Genomic DNA, 17,424 nt, shown 5'->3' with positions numbered 1-17,424 from the left:
GTCCATTTCTTGATTATGAAGATACTCTTTTGGCAAACATAGCCTAAATTCTGTTTACATTATTTGAATGAAATAAACATGAAAAATATACAGCCTTCAGTAAAAAGGACCAAAACCATTATCACAAGATTCATTATGAAAAGAAGACTTTTGTAGTCACAACCACAATAAGCCACATTTATTTACTATGCTTACACACCCATTCCCGTGGAAACACTTCATATACTTACTGAACCATCTGATGCACTGGCTCCAACTTTGTCTCCTGCTGCATTCCAGCAAACTTCAAAAATTCCACCTGTTCCCCTATAGCTGTGAACTAGAGCACCTGTCTAAAAAATTGAAAAACAGACTCTTAAAAATGAGAGCATATATTATTAGAAATCCAAATATTGAGGTACAAATATTACTCTTACATGGCTTTATTTCTAGCAATCAGAAATAGAATTTAGCTTTGACTCCAAAATAAATACAAGTTTTGAAACACTAGAAATGTGATATGAGGATCTTTCTATAAAAAGATAACACTTGCCTGCTCTCAACATGTCTGTCTCTGTCTCTGTCTCTGTCTCTCTCACACACACACACACACACACACACACACACGCACGCACGCACGCACACACACACACACACATTCAGTTTCTCCAGTACTGATAACCATTCTTAGCTAAGGTATGTTTGGTCTCTTTGACACAGTTAACAGCTAGAAGTAAACACTCATATGTATGGCTTAAAATAAATTATTGTTGTTGAAGGATGCATGAGTTTGGCCAACATGTAGAGAGACAAAATTAAGTCAGAATTTCTTTGACAAAACATCCTAAAGAGAAAGTAAAATAAGCCGGTAAAGACAATTCCAGTATAAGTCAGTTACTCCATATTTACTGAGTAGCCCCTAAGCTAGGAGAGATATAAAAGAAGCTGAAGGAATACACGTCCATTACTCCTGAAAGAGGTTAGAAATTTAAGGAAAAAAAAAAAAAAAGAAAGAAACCAAAATCATGCAGCTGCCCCACTGAATACTTAAAATTCAGTAAAAAAAATCTATTCTAGGAAACCAGTCATTAACCAAGGCAAAGACAGAGGTTCTGCTGTGAGAAATTGGAAAACAATGAAAACTATGGTTCTGATGTTCTGCCCTGACAAAGCAGAGAAGTATCTCTCAGTTTTACGATAACCAAAAAAGGTCAAACTAAAGGCAGCAGATCTAAATAAAAACAACATGGCAGCACGGCCTTGTAAATACCTTCTCAGGCAGCCAACCCTAACTTAATCATTGAGACTGTCTTCCTTTGCTTTCCTCTTCAAAGTCCGTCTGCTAATATTAAAGTAACCACAGGTGCACTGCTACAGCTGATCACATTTGGAAGGTTCAACTGTTCTTTTTAACCCTACTTAAAATTTCTCAAAATTTAAAAGATTAATGAACAAGTGTAAGCATAGTAAGTCTTGAGCTTACTTCCATGGTTAATTAGGAGAAAGGAGTGGCACCAACAAAATCTAAAATCTTTTGATGAGAGAAAATAAAACCTATAGGACAGTAAATTTGGGGTTTAAAAAAAAAACAGCTTTCTTTCAAAAGCACTTCCCAATCTCTAAGCTCAGAGTAAGCTATAAATGAACCAAAACAACATAGTCAACAAGCTAGAGCTTTAATATTCACAAAGACCAATGGATCATCAGCACTACTCAAATCTGTATATATGTTCAAACCAGACTTCAATAATTTATCTGTGAAATGCTTAGGTAACAGATCATATGGATGATAATCCAAATGAGGAAAGAAAAAAACTTGATTTATTTATGACAAGTGCAGGAGAAAGTCATCCTCTAAAAACTTACTAGATGCATTTTACTATTTTCAAACTAAAAAGAAAAAGGTAAACTGACATTTTTTGATACGCAGTTGTGATACATCTAAACAGTATGGACAGCTGCTCAAATGCCCCTAAGAGCCTATCAGTATCTTCCATTAGAATCATATACTTCCATACCCAAATTTCATTTAAACTGATTTTCTCATAATAGAGTAAATAAGGGACTGAAAATGTATACAACAGGCAAATTATCTATGGATTACTTTTAGAAAGTCTCTGCTATTCAATCACAACAAAAATACTAACTTGCAGCAAAAACCAAGGAGAAACAATTAGAACTAACAAGAGAGTGCAGAGAAGTGGATGAATTCAGTCTCAATGTGTCAAAAGTCCTAATGTTCCAAACACAAGCAACAACCAGTAAGTAAAAGGAACATATTTTTAAAAAGATGCCATTCATGGTTAATAATAATATCCACAAGGCACTTCAGAATAAATTAAGAAAAAATAAGATCTTCATAAAGAAATTATAAGACCTTAATGATGGGAAAAAAGAAGACTTAATGAGAGGAAATTTATAAAGTTACTTATTAAAAGTATGCTAATGATGCAGGTATATACGAATACAAATGTCTATCAGTGGAGAATCTATAAACAAACCACAATGAGAACTTGGTATATGAAAGAAATGGCATTATGAGATAGCAAAGGGTTAAACAGTATTGAGACAACTGGTTATCCATTAGATATTAAAATTAGATCTCTACCTCACATCATACATATAAAAATCAATTCCAAGGCAGTTAAAAATCCAAATGAAAAAATAAAATAGAGCATAAAAATGAAGGAATCAACACTTTTATTCCCAAACAAATTCAGGAAGTTACTTATAGGGGATCAAGAAGAAAATGGGAGCAAGACTTTGCAGTGTATACCTTTTTAGTGTTTTGAGGGGACCATGTGAATGTATAACTTAATTAAAAATGATACTTGAAATTGATGATTTATGCAAAAATAGTTTGACCAACTATGATGATCAGCTACACAAAGAGCACAGCCCACAATAACTTACTACGGTGTGCTATGACCATTTAAGAGGTGATCACTGATTGGCGGGGAAGAAGGTGGGAGGGTGGGGGAGAGAGTCAAGTGACTGCTATTAAAAAAAAAACAGTACATGGAGCAGAAACACTAAAAAGGTGAGAAAATGAAAAAATTAGAGCAACTGGCTGTTTTCTCCATTTTTAGGAAAGGATCTCTATAAAGTACTGTCCCTACAAAGGTAGCCTTTGTATAAAGTACTGTCCCTACAAAGGTAGTTTTCTGTTGTTGTTGTTGTTTTTAAAAGAGAGAGGGAGAGAGAAAGAGAGAGACAGCACACAAAAGTGGGGGAGAGGGAGAGAGAGAAAATCTCAACCAGGCTCCACACCCAGCACAAGCCCCGCCAGTGCAAACCTGATGTAGGGCTTGATCCCACGATCCTAGGATCATGAACTGAGCTAAAATCAAGAGTCTGATGTTCAACTCAACTAAGTTATCCAGGTACCCAAAGATAGTATAGTTTTAAATTTATTTCTGATAAGTCATTGTGTTGAGCCATACAATCTTATCCTTTAATACATTTTATTAACTGCTCACATATAGCTCCTTCAAAGACAATTCTTTTAGAAAATAAAGAAATTAGGGTGTCTGGGTGGTTTAGTCAGTTAAATGTCAAGACTTCAGCTCAGGTCATGATCTCACAGTTGGTGAGTTCCAGCCCCGTGTCTGGCTCTCTGCTGTCAGAGTGGAGCCTGCCCTGGATCCTCGGTATCCCTCTCTCTGCCCACCCGCAGGTCCTCATGCTCTCTCAAAAATGAAACATTTTAAAACATTATGAAAATAAAGAAATTATATCACTTATATAAACACGTATCTTAAACTCTCACATTTCATGTCTGCAACCTGTTGGGGAAAAAATAATACAATCTAAATTTATTTCTAAATTCTGGTCTATATCAGGAAAATACAACTTCAACTGATTTTAGTCTTTGTAAATTCAAAAAAGGTACTCATCTAGAAACTAAGAATTGAACTAATGTCACAAAAGGAATGACAACCAAAGGAGAGAAGAGTATTTATACAGGCAAATGCTTATTAGTACCTATGAAACAATGTGATGATTTCAATAACTAAGACATACCTGTGTGTTCCAGATGTGCACACATTTATCAAAAGAACCGCTTGCCAGGTACCTGCCATCAGGACTGAAAGCCACACTGTACACAGGCTCTTGGTGTTTTGTCAATGTATGGATGCAAATTCCTCGGTCTACGTCCCATAATCTAACAGTAGAATCGAAGGATGCACTGACAAAGGAGGAAACAAAACAATTTTAAAAATAATGAAATATACCCAAGTCCCACCCACAATCTAGAATCATTCCTAGTAGCTAGACACAAATCACACAGTCATTCCTAGTAGCTAGACACAAATTCCTTATGAGACCAGATTGGCTATTAGGAGGAAAGTGTTGCAGAAGCAAAGCTACAACAGGAGAAAAGGCAGCTTACGGGCATCTCCAAGTCTCTAAACTGAAAAACAAAATGAGCTAAATTCACCATATTCCTTTCCTTTCTTCTTTCTCTCTCTTTTTTTACATAGGCTCCATGCCCACCATGGAGTTCAATGTGGGGCTTCAACCCACAATCCTGAGATCAAGACCTGAGCTAACTGACTGAGCTGCACAAGCACTTTTTTTTTTTTTTTTTTTACTAATTTTTTCCCTTTTTTTTCCCTTCCTCTTTAAATAATTACATTGATTGATCCATGGTTCTGAACAATGTATTGACAATATTTTTAACTTTATCTTTTTTTTTATGCTGAAGAAATGTTATTGCACTATACCTCAGTTACTTGGGTTTTAATTAATACTTAATTATCATCAGTAAATATTTGATAACTCCAGATATTAAAATCCATTATGGTCTGAAATAAGAATAAAACTCTGGGTTTAAAGGTTTCCATCAAAAAATTATTCCTGCAGGATACGATCCCATTTCATGAACTCTTTCCTAACTTTGTCATATGTATTAGAAGCTTTTTTTGTGGCAGACTCATAAAAGGAGGAGTAGAACAGAAATATTACCTTGCTAACATAAGGTTGGCATTTGGATTATTTGTCCCTGGCCCTGTTGGACTCCATTTGATAGTATAAATTTCTTTATTATGTGCTTGCAAATCATGAACACAATTGTCTTGTTTCATACTCCATATCTAAGTAAAAAAGAAAAAAATATATAATTATATTTTCCCATACAAAGGGTACATTTACAATAATACTACTTTGCCAATCCAAACTATAAATAGTGTAACCAGAACAACGATTAGAGCTCAAGGGAATATTTGCAAAGAAATTAAAATGTAGTATTTATCACTCTTTTAAAAATAACAAATTAGCTTAAAGTCCTTTCCAAATGTTCACTACTGTGAGGCTTGAAGAATGAATTAACTGTAGTTCTAGATATTAACTCTGAGAACTTCAGAGAGTACAAACTTCAACATTGAGTAAGTCCCTTGGGCAATTATCCTAAATGTTTACGACATTAGTTTTAACACTGTTCCTTAAATAAATGATCTACATTATAAATTCCTCGTAGAATTTAGAATCAGAAAATGCTTTGTAACAGAGAAGGGCAAAGAGAACTTGCAAATAATACGGTTCATGTATGACACCAAAGCACAAGCAACAAAAACAAAAAGCCAAATGGAAATACAAAATTAAAAAGCTTCTCTGCAATAAAGGAAACAATAAAGAAAAAGGAAACTGACAGAATGGGAGAAAAAATATCTGATAAAGGGTAATTTTTAAAATATATAAGGAATTTCTATAACTCAACAGCAAAAACTGTAACAATCCAATTTAAAAGTGGGCAAATGACTTGAGTAGACATTTCTTCCAAGAAGATATACAAATGGCCAATAGGTATAAGAAAAGATGTTCAATGTCACTAGCCATAAGGGAAATGCAAATCAAAACAATGAGATATCATTTCACACCTGTTAGGATGGCTATCATAAAATAAAAAAGGTAATAAATTATCACAGATGTGGAGAAATGAGATCCCCTGTTACACTGTTGGTGGGAATGCAAAATGTTACAGCCACTAAGAAAAAAAGTATGATGATTCTTCAAAAAAATAAAAATAGAACTACCATACGATCCAGTGATCCTACCTCTGGGTATTTATCCAAAAGAACTGATATCAGGATCTCAAAAATACATCTGTACTTGCTGTTCATTGCAATATTAAAAAGCCAAGCTAAGGAAACAACCTAAGTGTCCATCAATAGATGAATGGTTAAATAAAAAGTGGTATATACATACAATGGAGTATTTGTCATTCAGCCTTTAAAAAAAAACAAAAAGGAAATCCTGAAATACACAACAATATGGATGAATTGTAAGGACAAATACTGCATGATTCCATTTATACGAGGTATCTAAAAAAGTCAAACTCAACAGAAGCAAGGAAAAGAATGGTGGTTGCTAAAGGCTGAGGGGAAAAGGATGGCTAACAAGCATAAAATTTCAGCTCTACAGATCCGCTGCACAATACTGTACCGTATGCTCAAAAATCTGTTAAAAAAAAATATCTCATGTTAAGTTTTCTTACCATAATAAAACATAAGTTTAGAAAATGACTCCTACAGAACAAACCATGAAAGGTTAACAAAGCAATAAATTTAAAATCGTGAGAATGAGGCTTTCTTAAGTTGAAAACATACACGTATATAGATTTAAAAGTCATATTGGCACTGAACAAAAATTAAGAGAAACCTACACTGAGAGCATTTCTGGCAAAATCATTCAATAAAGGCTTGGGTGGGGGGGTAACATCTTGCCAAACACCAACACCAAACCCAACTGCCAACAACAACAACAACGACAACAACATACAAAAATTAGGTGCACTTCACATGTCTGCCATGTAACTAGTAAGAGATAACAAAGCAAAATCATAAACGTTTTTATATTCTAGATATTTACAACTCCATGTAAATAAACCCCACAAATGTTTTAAAACTTAATTTTATTTGACCTTTCAACGGCATTGCTACTGTTAACCACTCCCATCCATCACACTCCCTTCCAACATTCTTCTTTAAACACTCTCTTTCCATTTGGGTCATTCCTTCTTTTTTTTTCCTTCTAGAAGCTCATTCTTCTTGAGAGGGTAATTATTGGAGTTTAAGACTTTTTGTTTTCAAGGTTTCCCTGTTTTCTTACTCTATACTTTCTAACTACACAGCTTCATCCATGTCTTGGATTTGAATGACCGCCCATCTGCAGAAAATTCCCAAATTTTTATATCAAGGTTGGAGTTCTTCTCTGAGCGTAAGACCCACCTGCCACCTCCATCTGCACGGCTCAAATCACTGTTCAGGCTTTGCATGATATTCTAACTCATGTGCCTTGTTCTCAGAATTTGGCTCTACTACACAATATTGATCCATTTCGTTTCTGCTTTAAAATTCTGACCTTTTATTATTGTTAGGACAAAAACCTCTCCAACACTTTCTAGTTCAAACTCCTAACTGCAACTCAGTAGGCTCTCCAGCCACTGGCCTTCTTTCATTTCCACTTTTGCGCCATACTCTGTTCACAGAGACGAAAGCATTAAGAAAAGCCTTTTTACTAGCAATGTTTGCAAGGGAGCCCAGGCTTGAGAAAAATTGTGTAACTAAAAACACAGCAGGTACTTAACGAAAAAAACCCACCAGGTTACCAAGGTTACATTTAGTCTGTTCACAGGAGGAAAAGCAGTTTTCCTTCATGATTATCCCATCTGTAAGGGTCATCACGCCTGTAGCCATTGACATTACAAAGTTAAGGATAAATTTATTTTCACAAGAGTTAGTATTTTGTAGGAAAGGGCTCAAACTTTCATTAATAATGGAGATTAGTATTAGGTTGTTCTTTATCTCAAAATGCTTTTTTTCTCTAAATGTGACTGTGCATAGCTGCAAGGTGATAGTTTTGCTTTTAGTCACATTGACAAGAAAAACATAAATTCATGTCAAGCTGCAGATGTTGGCCATGTCAACTAGGCTAACTTACCGAGCTGAAATCAAGAGTCGGAGGCTTAATCCACTGAGGCACCCATGAGCCCCCACACATTATTTTAAATAGAATTTATTTGCCATATTTAAACACTTAAAGCATTTCACACAAAATAAAATAAAAAACAGTGATTAACTATTAAAAAGAAGCGTAAGTCCTGACCCAGGTTTAAGCATTCAATGAACTGTAAGAGAGACATCTTCAACAACCTTACCATGCCCAGAGCAGCCACGCTGCATGGCACCCCCAGTGCATTTCTCCCCACTACCTGAATTACCTTCAAAGTCATGTCATCAGAACAGGAGGCCAGAAGATTGCCAGTTGGGTCCCATTTGATAGCATTTACTTCATTCTAAAAGTAACAGTAAATATTCACATTTTCATTTTATGGACTGGGTTGCTCTTTGGATATTAAACATATTTCAAAACCACTCTGTAATATTACTTATTCATCATAACCACTTTAAAGGGGGAAAAAAATGGTTACTCACCGTGTGTCCCTGGAATGTTTTAATAGGTCTGTCTTGTCCTAATTTACAGACATGAATGCACATATCTGTACTACAAGAAGCAAAGGTGTTGTTGCTCTGCCAATCAACATCCAATGCTGGTGCTGAAAAGGAAAAAGGGCTAGGTTTGCATTCATTCCACAAGCAGTGAAATCTAGGAGCTTTACTCTTAAACATGGTTGGACATTAAGCATGCTAATAGGAACTTAAACATTTTACTCTATAGTTTTTAAGATAATATTTTTAAAAATTATGGTATCTAAGTATCATAAATATTAATAAATTTCAGTTTAGTTGTCTTGATGTGAGACACAACCTAACAGCAAGTACACTGACCTGGTAACCAGATTAGGATTCCTGAGAGCTTGCTCTATAAACTACTAGCCCTGGATTCTTGGGATCTCATTGGTAAAAAATTAAAAGTGATGTCATTACTTCCTTTTATTTCTAAAATTCTCTGGAGTCTTCACTGGACAAGGAGGCTTGGTTCTGCCAATCTCTAACCGTTGTACCCTAAGCAAGTCACTTATTAACCTTTCATGCTATTTTCCTCATCTGAAAAAAGGGGATAAAGCCTTTTAAGTTTAGTACACAAGGAAACTGTGAGAATCAAGTGAGATGATGTGTGTGAAAAGTACTTTGTAAATTACAAGTTAGACAAATGTTATACTGAATAATTTCCATTATCCACTCAACTGATAAGTGGAATATTGCATATGATTGCAAAGACATTTTCTTCTAAGTGATTCTTGTCAAATACTGCTTAAAACGGTTATCATTGAATTCAAAACCTCAGATGCCCCAAAGCTGGCCGGCTATTAATACTTATTTTAGCTCTGTGTGATTGGAGATTCGTTCTTTTCATTTCTCCCTGCTCCAAGGTGCAAACGTTCTCTATAATTAGTAATGCAGATTAAGGTAATGATAGCAAGTAACTGGGTTAAACAATAGGAGCATACAAAAAACAATGGATTTACAGCTGTAGGGACACACTATGACCATTAACCAAGAGTAGTTTTTACATTTCATTTGGCTGGGTGTAGAGATTGATCAAAAGAAGACCTATGAATATAAAAATCATAGAAAACTCAGATTTTAGTGTCCTTATAATAAAATTTTATTAAAATCTAGCTAAGTTCATTTGGTTACTTATGACCCATGGCTGCTTTGCACTACAAGGGCAGACTCAACTGGCTGCAACAGAAATTCAACAGCTTATAAAGCCTAAAAAAGTTCCTTTCTTGCCCTTCACAGAACAAGTTTACCATTTAGAGCAAGCACTTAGAGACAAGGAGAAAAACAGGAAAGTTGAAGTTAAGTTATGCCCATTACTGGAGATATAAAGTATTTAATAAAGTAGGTCAAAACTGGTACCTATGGGGGGGGGGGGGGGTGAAAGCCACTTCCTCATTGTATGTATCTACATATAATAGTAAATGGCTATTTTTATACTGAGCATATTATAAATAGGTGTTTTGAGCACTGTTAGACTGATAGGCCAAGGAATACATCATGTGTAAGAGCTTACAACTATGTAAAAGAACAGCAAAAAGAAAGAAGAATTAAAGCATTTATGACTCAAAATGGAGAATTTTGAGCAACTACAGCAAGACATTTAAAAAAAAAAAAAATCTAGTATATGGTTCAAGATGGAAAACTCCAAGGTGTAACAAACAATTCAAAGCCTGGCCTGGATTAGGCTAAGGCCAGGCCCTCTTTTCCAGAAAATGCTCCCTTCTTCCGTGGTTCCCCTTCTGCTTTCCCATTCTGTTCTCTATAATTCCTCACTTGTTTCTCCTGAGAGTGTTTTCTTAATAAAGCACTTCACTCAAATCCCTTGCTCAAGGTCTGCTTCCAGGAGAATCCAACTTAAATCAGCCAGCAACAAAAAATACTTTGATCAGTACTATGATCCAAAGTATATCCAACTTTGATCAGCACTACGTATGAGCTCTGCTGCTAGTCTGTATGCATCACATCATCTTAGAGCATGTGGATGACTGTCCTGGTCGTTGTCTGGTTACTCTCAGGGCCATTCGTAACACACTCTGTCCTGCTATACTCTACATGCAGAGGGTGGACTCTTCCAAATTACATATCCCAGACTCCTGTGCCTACTGGTTTCCAGATGGGTTCATACGGTGGAGGACACCGTTAAGAGATCACAGTCAAGACAGAGAAGACAGACAATTTTGTTCTCTTTCAAGGCTGGGTCTCTGGCAGTGGCAACGATTACTCACTCCAAGGTGCCTATTCTTGCCAGATTGTTGTTTTGTTTTGTTTTGTTTTGTTTTGTTTTTAACAGTTCTAATTCCCACTGGGCAGTGAGATCCTGCCTTCTCTATAGTCTTAGGTTTTCTGCAGTTGTTACACTCTGAGTTAGTAAACATTCCTGTTTTTCACTCTTCCAACACCTTTGTAACTATTTCCTTGTATTAAATTCCCTTTCTTGGTATCTGGTTTAGACTCTGTTTTCACGTCAGGAATTTGACTCAGTACCTACTACACTTTCATTTTGACACTAAATATTATTACAGAAGATATCATTTGAAAAATAATTTTAACAAACTGCTTCTTTGATAAATAATTTGTCCTAATGTTGAGTGATAGGGGAAAAAGGGCCTGAAAAGTCTAATAAACTTAGAAAACAATTAAAAGTATAATAAAATTCTATAAAGAATGCCAAGTGTATCTGTCATGATGCACCAGGATGTTATTTCTATGCAAAGCCATCTGCAAAACAGGAGATAGGAGGCTGACAAAATAAGAAGTGGCATTCAAATAAGTACACCATTAGGTTCAGAACAAAACAAAAAGAAACTGTATGGCTAGGTGAAGGTAATTGGGGGAAGCTGGGGAATGCTGCGACGTGAGTTGTAGGATTTATGCTTTGTGATATGCGTAGCTCATAGAATACAACAGTTACAAAATTGGGTGTAATCTAAGAACACATAGTTCCTTACTTTGTATTTATTCCTAAAATGAGTCTAGGTAATGCCAATTCTTTAGGATAGAAATGCATCTCTACTGGGCTCCTGGCTGGCTTAGTCGGAGGAGCATACAATTCTTGATCTCGGGGTCATGAGTTTGAGCCCCATGTTGGGTATAGAAACTAATAAAGAAATTAAAAAAAAAAAAACCAGAAATGCAACTCTAATAAAATGCATTTTTCTGTAAGTGATATGTGAGAGGTGTGTTTGCTAATACTGGTCTCATTTTATGTATGATAAAAGGGATAAAGAAAAGTTAATTAATTTGACTAGGGTTACACAACCCTTTAAAATCTTGGAGCTAAGATTCTAATTTTCGTCTTCTGCAATTTGATATATTTTTGTTACTCCCTCCATCCTTCGTAATTTAAAAACGTAATGAATTACCCAAACCTATGCAGTAAGGAGAGAAAGGCTTTTATTATTCATTTGCATTTTTTAGAAACAGCTTTATTAATATATAAATCACATACCATAAAATTTATCCATTTAAAGTGTACAATTCAATGGGTTTTGGTATATTTTATTATTAATTTTGATATATTGTGGTCATATTTAACATAAAATTTGTCATTTATTAAGTGTACAATCAGTAGTATTACATTCACAAGGTTGTGCAACCATCACCACTATTTCCAAAACTTTTTCATCATCCCAAACAGAAACTCTGTAGCCATCAAGCAATAATTCCCTATTTCTCCCTCCCACCACTCCTGAGAACTTCTAATCTTTTACTTTTTGTCTCTATGAATTTTTCTATTCTAGAAATTTACTATAAGTACAATCATATGATTTGACCCTATGTGTCTGCTTTATTTCACTGAGCACATGTGTGAGATTCACTAATGTAGCATGTTTCAGAATTTCTTTCCTTTTTATGGCTGAATAATAACCCATTGTATGTATAGACCATATTTTGTTTACCCATTCGTCTGTTGGACATTGGGTTGTTTCAACCTATTGGCTACTATTGCTATACTGCTATGAACACTGACACACAAGAATCTGTTCAAGTCCCTGCTTTCAATTCTTTTGGAAATATACCTAGGTGCAGAATTGCTGGATCATAACATGGTAATTGTATGTTTAGTTTTTTGAGGAACTGTTGTACTGCTTGCCACAGTGACTGTACCATTTTACAAACCTACTAGTAAAGTATCAGGGCCTTGATTTCTCCACACCCTCATGAACATTATTACTTTTTATAGCCATATTAATGGGTATGAAATGGTCACTCATCGCAACTCATCCGTAATCATGATTTATGTTTTATGCAAAAGTGTATATTGAGAAAATTTAGCACAGCAATTAAAATATGGTAACTTAAAAAGCATGGTAGACTTCTATTTCTGGTCAAGATGGAGTAATAGTGACAAAATTTACCTCCTGCCCAATGACCAGAACAAAATATGTGAAATAACAATTTAAGACACTAGACTTCAAGCAATGAAAGACAGTGGTTCCTAACAAAATGGAAACCAACCACCAATGTGCTCTTAAAAAATTTCCCAAGCTCATAAATTAGGGACGGGGTCGGGGGGGGGGGGGTGTCCAAATCTTGGCAAAGGAAAAAGGAATCTCTCTAGGCAGAGATCAATGCAATTCCTGAGCTGAAGATAAAGCTGAGAATCTGGGGAGACCAAGATAGCTGGAATTCATAGGACATTACTGGAAGAGAGAGCTATGCAGACAGAGATGTCACTAATTAGTAGTTAGAAGTAAATTTATAGCACTAAATATCCATATCAGAAAAGCAGAAAGGTCACAAATCAGTGACCTTAACTTCCACATCAAGCAAACAAAAAGCAAATTAGACAGACACTGAAAGCATGATACATAAAAGAATAAATAATTTATGAAATTCATCAACATTAATAACTCCTGATCTTCGAGGGACATTTTGTTTGGTTTTGTTTTGTTTGAAGTAGAGTTGGCACAGAGGGACACTATTAAAACAATGCAAAATGAAGCCACAGACTCCAAGACAGCATTTGTAAATACCTGATAAACTTGTTCCCAGAATAAAGAACTCACAACACTCAGTAATAAAAAAACAATAAATTAAAGGTCCAAAGATTTGAACAGACACTTCACCAAATAAGATCTACAGATGGTAAACAGTACATGACAAGATGCTCCACATCATTAGTCATTAGAAAATGCAAACTAAGCCACAGTGGAATACCAATACCCACCGATTAGAGTGGCTCCAATTAATGACACTGACCACTTATCAAGTGCTGCAAGGACATGGAGGGACTAGAATATCCACCTCTGGTGCAAATGTAAACCAGTTTGGAAAATGTAAACTTTGGAAAACCAGTTCAGCTGTTTATTAATAAGTTAAACATATAACTTCCAGTATGATCTAGCTTTTCTATTCTTAGATATTTACATGGAATAAATGAAAGCATGAGTCCACATAAGATCTGCACATGAATATTGATAGCAGTTTTATTTATGTAGCCCAAAAAATTGGAAACAACCCAAATTTGCTTCAACAGGTAAATGGATAAACTGTGGTATATCCATACAATGGAATATCAATCATCAACTGAAGGGAATGCAAAACAATTATACAGAGGGAAAGAAGCCAGATGAAAAGAGAATACATACAGTGTGATTCTGTTTACATAATGTAAACTAACATGTGGTGAAGAAAGGCCATGAGTGGCTTTGTCTGGGCATAGAGGGGAGAGATCACAAAGGTGCAGGAGGAAACTTCCGAAACTAACAGGTGTATTCATTATCTGAAGTATGGTGATGGTTTCAATGGTATATGCATATGTCAAAACATATCAAATTGCACAATTTAAATGTGTATAGCTCATTTTATGACAATTATACTTCAATAAAGCTGTTTAAAAAGACAAAAATGCATGGCAAGAAATATCATGGGCAAAAAGCCTATTTAACTTGTAAAATGACTTCAATGCCACCTACCTCATCAGGTTGTAGCCAGGACTGAAGGGAATCATGTATACTACTAAGGGCACCATCTCTAACACAAAGGTGGTTTAGGTTACAGAGTAGCTAGTAACAGTACCAAACACTTAACTTATTTCAACTTTTCATCACTCTTAGGAGGCAGGAGAAACTTTTAGGTAGAAGAGCCAGAGGCCTAAGAGAAATCTATCTGGGTGAAGATTAGAAACAAAGGTGAAAAGGAAGTAAAACAAGTAAACAAAAACTGATGTGTAAATGTGGTAAGCTTTAATCAAGCTGAATTGTTTAAAATGATGCTTGCAAAGTTATGTTACCTAGGTACTACAGAACAGTCATTTTTGTACCTTATTTAGCTTGTTTAGTCACACTAAATAGAAAAGACAAAAAGCCAAAATATCAGAAGCTGTTTTAATTTTAAAGGTGATGCTGTGCTACTGGCTATGTGTGAAAAGGATGTCACCAAAGATTTGAAAATAACCAGTTACCTTCAGTTACCTTTCAAAACAAAACTCTTCCCAATCACAACAAAATCATCAAAGCAGCAGTTAAATCAAGTAAAATAGTAACACTACTGTTCTAATACAGCTGACCCTTGAACCACACAGGGGTTAGGGGCCTGACCTACCCCCTCCACATGCGGTTGAAAATCCTCATGTAACTTTGGACTTTTCCAAAACCTAACTACTAATAGCCTAATTGTTGACCAAAGGCCTTATCAATTAATATAAGCAGTCAATTAACACATATTTTGTATGCTGTATGAATTTTATACTGTCTTCTTAGAATAAAAAGTAAGCTAGAGAGAAGAAAATAATAATAAAAAAGAAAATAAATTTACAGTATTGCAACTGTATTTACTGAAAAAAAAAAACAAAAAAACCAAAAACACGTATATAAGTGGACCTGCACAGTTCAAACCTGTGTTGTTAACAAGGGTCAACTGTAGTTATTAGGCATCTTGTTTAATATTAGTAATTATCACCAGGAAACTCCCTGAGAAAAGCACAAAGCCAGGGAGAGCTGGTACTAAAATCCAGCTGTGTCCACTCATCAAGTTGTATACCTGGTGCATGGCTATGTATCAAGGAGGTAGGAGCACAGAATGTTGGTGGGGTGGGGGTGGGAGGTGGGAGAGGTCAGCTCAGAGTTACTGTATTTAAGTGTCAAATTATTTTTTAGAAGAGAAATCCATCCAAAGTACCAAAGGTCCAACAATGCTTGGAAAACCTATTTTTTTTAATTTCATGTACACAGGAGGACCGATTTAGAAACGAGTCCAAAATGAGAAATGACAACACCTTAATTTGTATGAGTTTATACATTATTTTCCTAAACATTATTTAGTTTTATCCTCATAACAAATAAGTATAATTATAATCCTTCATTTATAGAGAAAATGAGGCTCAGAAAGTTTAAATGACTTCCTCAGTCTTAAAGCTTGTTAAGTGGGGGTGGAACTGCCATTCAAACTTAGACCGCCTGATTAAAAAATCTATGTTTTCACCATTAAATAATACCGATCTAATTGCACTAGGCTGCAAACGCTTTTTTAACAGTAAATTTCACAGAAAACGTTTGATGATCCCCTGACAATTAACAATCTGAAAGTCATGGAACATCAACTCTTCAAAGGACTAGTAACAAGATTGATATTTGATATTTCAAGATTTTAAGTAAATTATATCCCTTTATAAGTTTAATTAGAAAAACAGAAGAAAGCTCCAGTTCTCATGGAAATTGTGAAGATTTACCTGAATGAAAAGGAAACTGCTGCTTGGCCTCACCAGTATGTGCATCCCAAATAATTGTAGTCTAAGATAGAAAAGAAAAGGAAAATATATTAAGAGTAATGTTAAAAGGTGTTTATGACAGATGCATACATAAGATGCCTAACTATGTTAAAGCAATGGGAAATGTCAAAGTGAATTTAATTTTTAACATTTACTTTATCCCCAATAGTACGAGAGTATATTTCATTTTTTGGTGGTGGGGGAAAATGACTATTAAGTAGTTTCAGTTTCCCAGTGATTTTTCATCAGTCAGCTTACTTCAAATAATTATTATCTGTCTACAAAATACCAGACATTATATTACAATGCTTTAGAAACTCAACTGCAATAGCGTATTTAGTGTAAAAAATTTTTCTAGCTTTTTAGCTATTAGGAGGCAAATTCTTGGTTAATAAAGTCATCAGCCAATTCTCAATACTAAGATTTTTAAAGCTCACATTTATACATTACGGCAGCTTGAATTTTGACAAGATTGAAGACAACGTCTTGTATAGTATATGCAAGTATGACAAATAAATCTGAGTGGATATATATTCAGAACTCCTTTAAACACCCTCCCATTACTAGTGTAACTCTGGGGATGTAAAGCATCATACAGTGGCAATGGTTATTAATGGAACTCTTCCCTCCTATTCCTGGCCTCCTTTACTTTCCTTCCTTTTTTTTTTTTTCTCTCTACTTCTGACAACTCATTCAGTTAACTATGATCATATACTTTCCTGGATTAAAATAATCTTTTATTTTTTTTTGAGATAGAGAGACAGAGAGAGAGAGAGAGAGAGAGAGAGAGAGAGCAAGCGAGCACGAGTGGGGGAAGGTCAGAGAGCCAGGGAGACACAGAATCCAAAGTGGGCTCCAGATTCTGAGCTGTCAACACAAGAGCCCGACGTGGGGGTTGAACTCACAGTGAGATCAGACCTGAGCTGAATGAAGTCAGATGCTTAACCTACTGAGCCACCCAGGTGCCCCTGGATTAAAATAATCTTAAACCTATATTCACCTTGGGAGGTATGGTAAAGGGGCTGACTCAGGAAAATGAAAGCAAGAAGGCTGTATTTTCAACCTATCCATATTTTCCAGCCTAGTTAGGTGAAAAAAGCTGGAAAGATCCTACATTTCTTACATTTTCAATTAAACACCAGGAGTTCAGCTAACAGACTGGCTCTAAGATTTCTCATGGAATCACTCCGGAGCTATTTTCATAGCTGAGATAAACTAGAAACAAGAGAAGGGAAGCAGAGTATGGGAGGTATGACATTCATTATT

At 35.4% G+C, this 17,424-nt stretch overlaps 1 protein-coding gene across 5 annotated transcripts in view; it reads right to left on the bottom strand.

Annotated features, from left to right (window-relative positions):
- Positions 1 to 17,424, bottom strand: part of TBL1XR1 (TBL1X receptor 1) — a 178,761-nt gene that overhangs the window by 5,479 nt on the left and 155,858 nt on the right. For 4 of the 5 annotated variants that reach the window (XM_045502925.1, XM_045502924.1, XM_045502922.1 and 1 more), the window contains 6 exons: positions 16,120 to 16,180; positions 8,415 to 8,536; positions 8,201 to 8,275; positions 4,948 to 5,075; positions 4,003 to 4,168; positions 231 to 332 (listed from right to left, as the gene is read on the bottom strand). In XM_045502925.1, the coding sequence (XP_045358881.1) occupies positions 231 to 332; positions 4,003 to 4,168; positions 4,948 to 5,075; positions 8,201 to 8,275; positions 8,415 to 8,536; positions 16,120 to 16,180 (654 nt within the window). Of the gene's footprint in view, positions 1 to 230; positions 333 to 4,002; positions 4,169 to 4,947; positions 5,076 to 8,200; positions 8,276 to 8,414; positions 8,542 to 16,119; positions 16,181 to 17,424 lie in introns of all 5 variants that reach the window. The other variant, XM_045502921.1, reaches the window with a different exon arrangement.

Source organism: Leopardus geoffroyi, chromosome C2 (assembly GCF_018350155.1).
Source record: "Leopardus geoffroyi isolate Oge1 chromosome C2, O.geoffroyi_Oge1_pat1.0, whole genome shotgun sequence".
NCBI classification, from domain to species: domain Eukaryota; kingdom Metazoa; phylum Chordata; class Mammalia; order Carnivora; family Felidae; genus Leopardus; species Leopardus geoffroyi.
The sequence above is the reverse complement of the archived record's forward strand: the minus strand, read 5'-3'. Positions and strand labels throughout refer to the sequence as shown.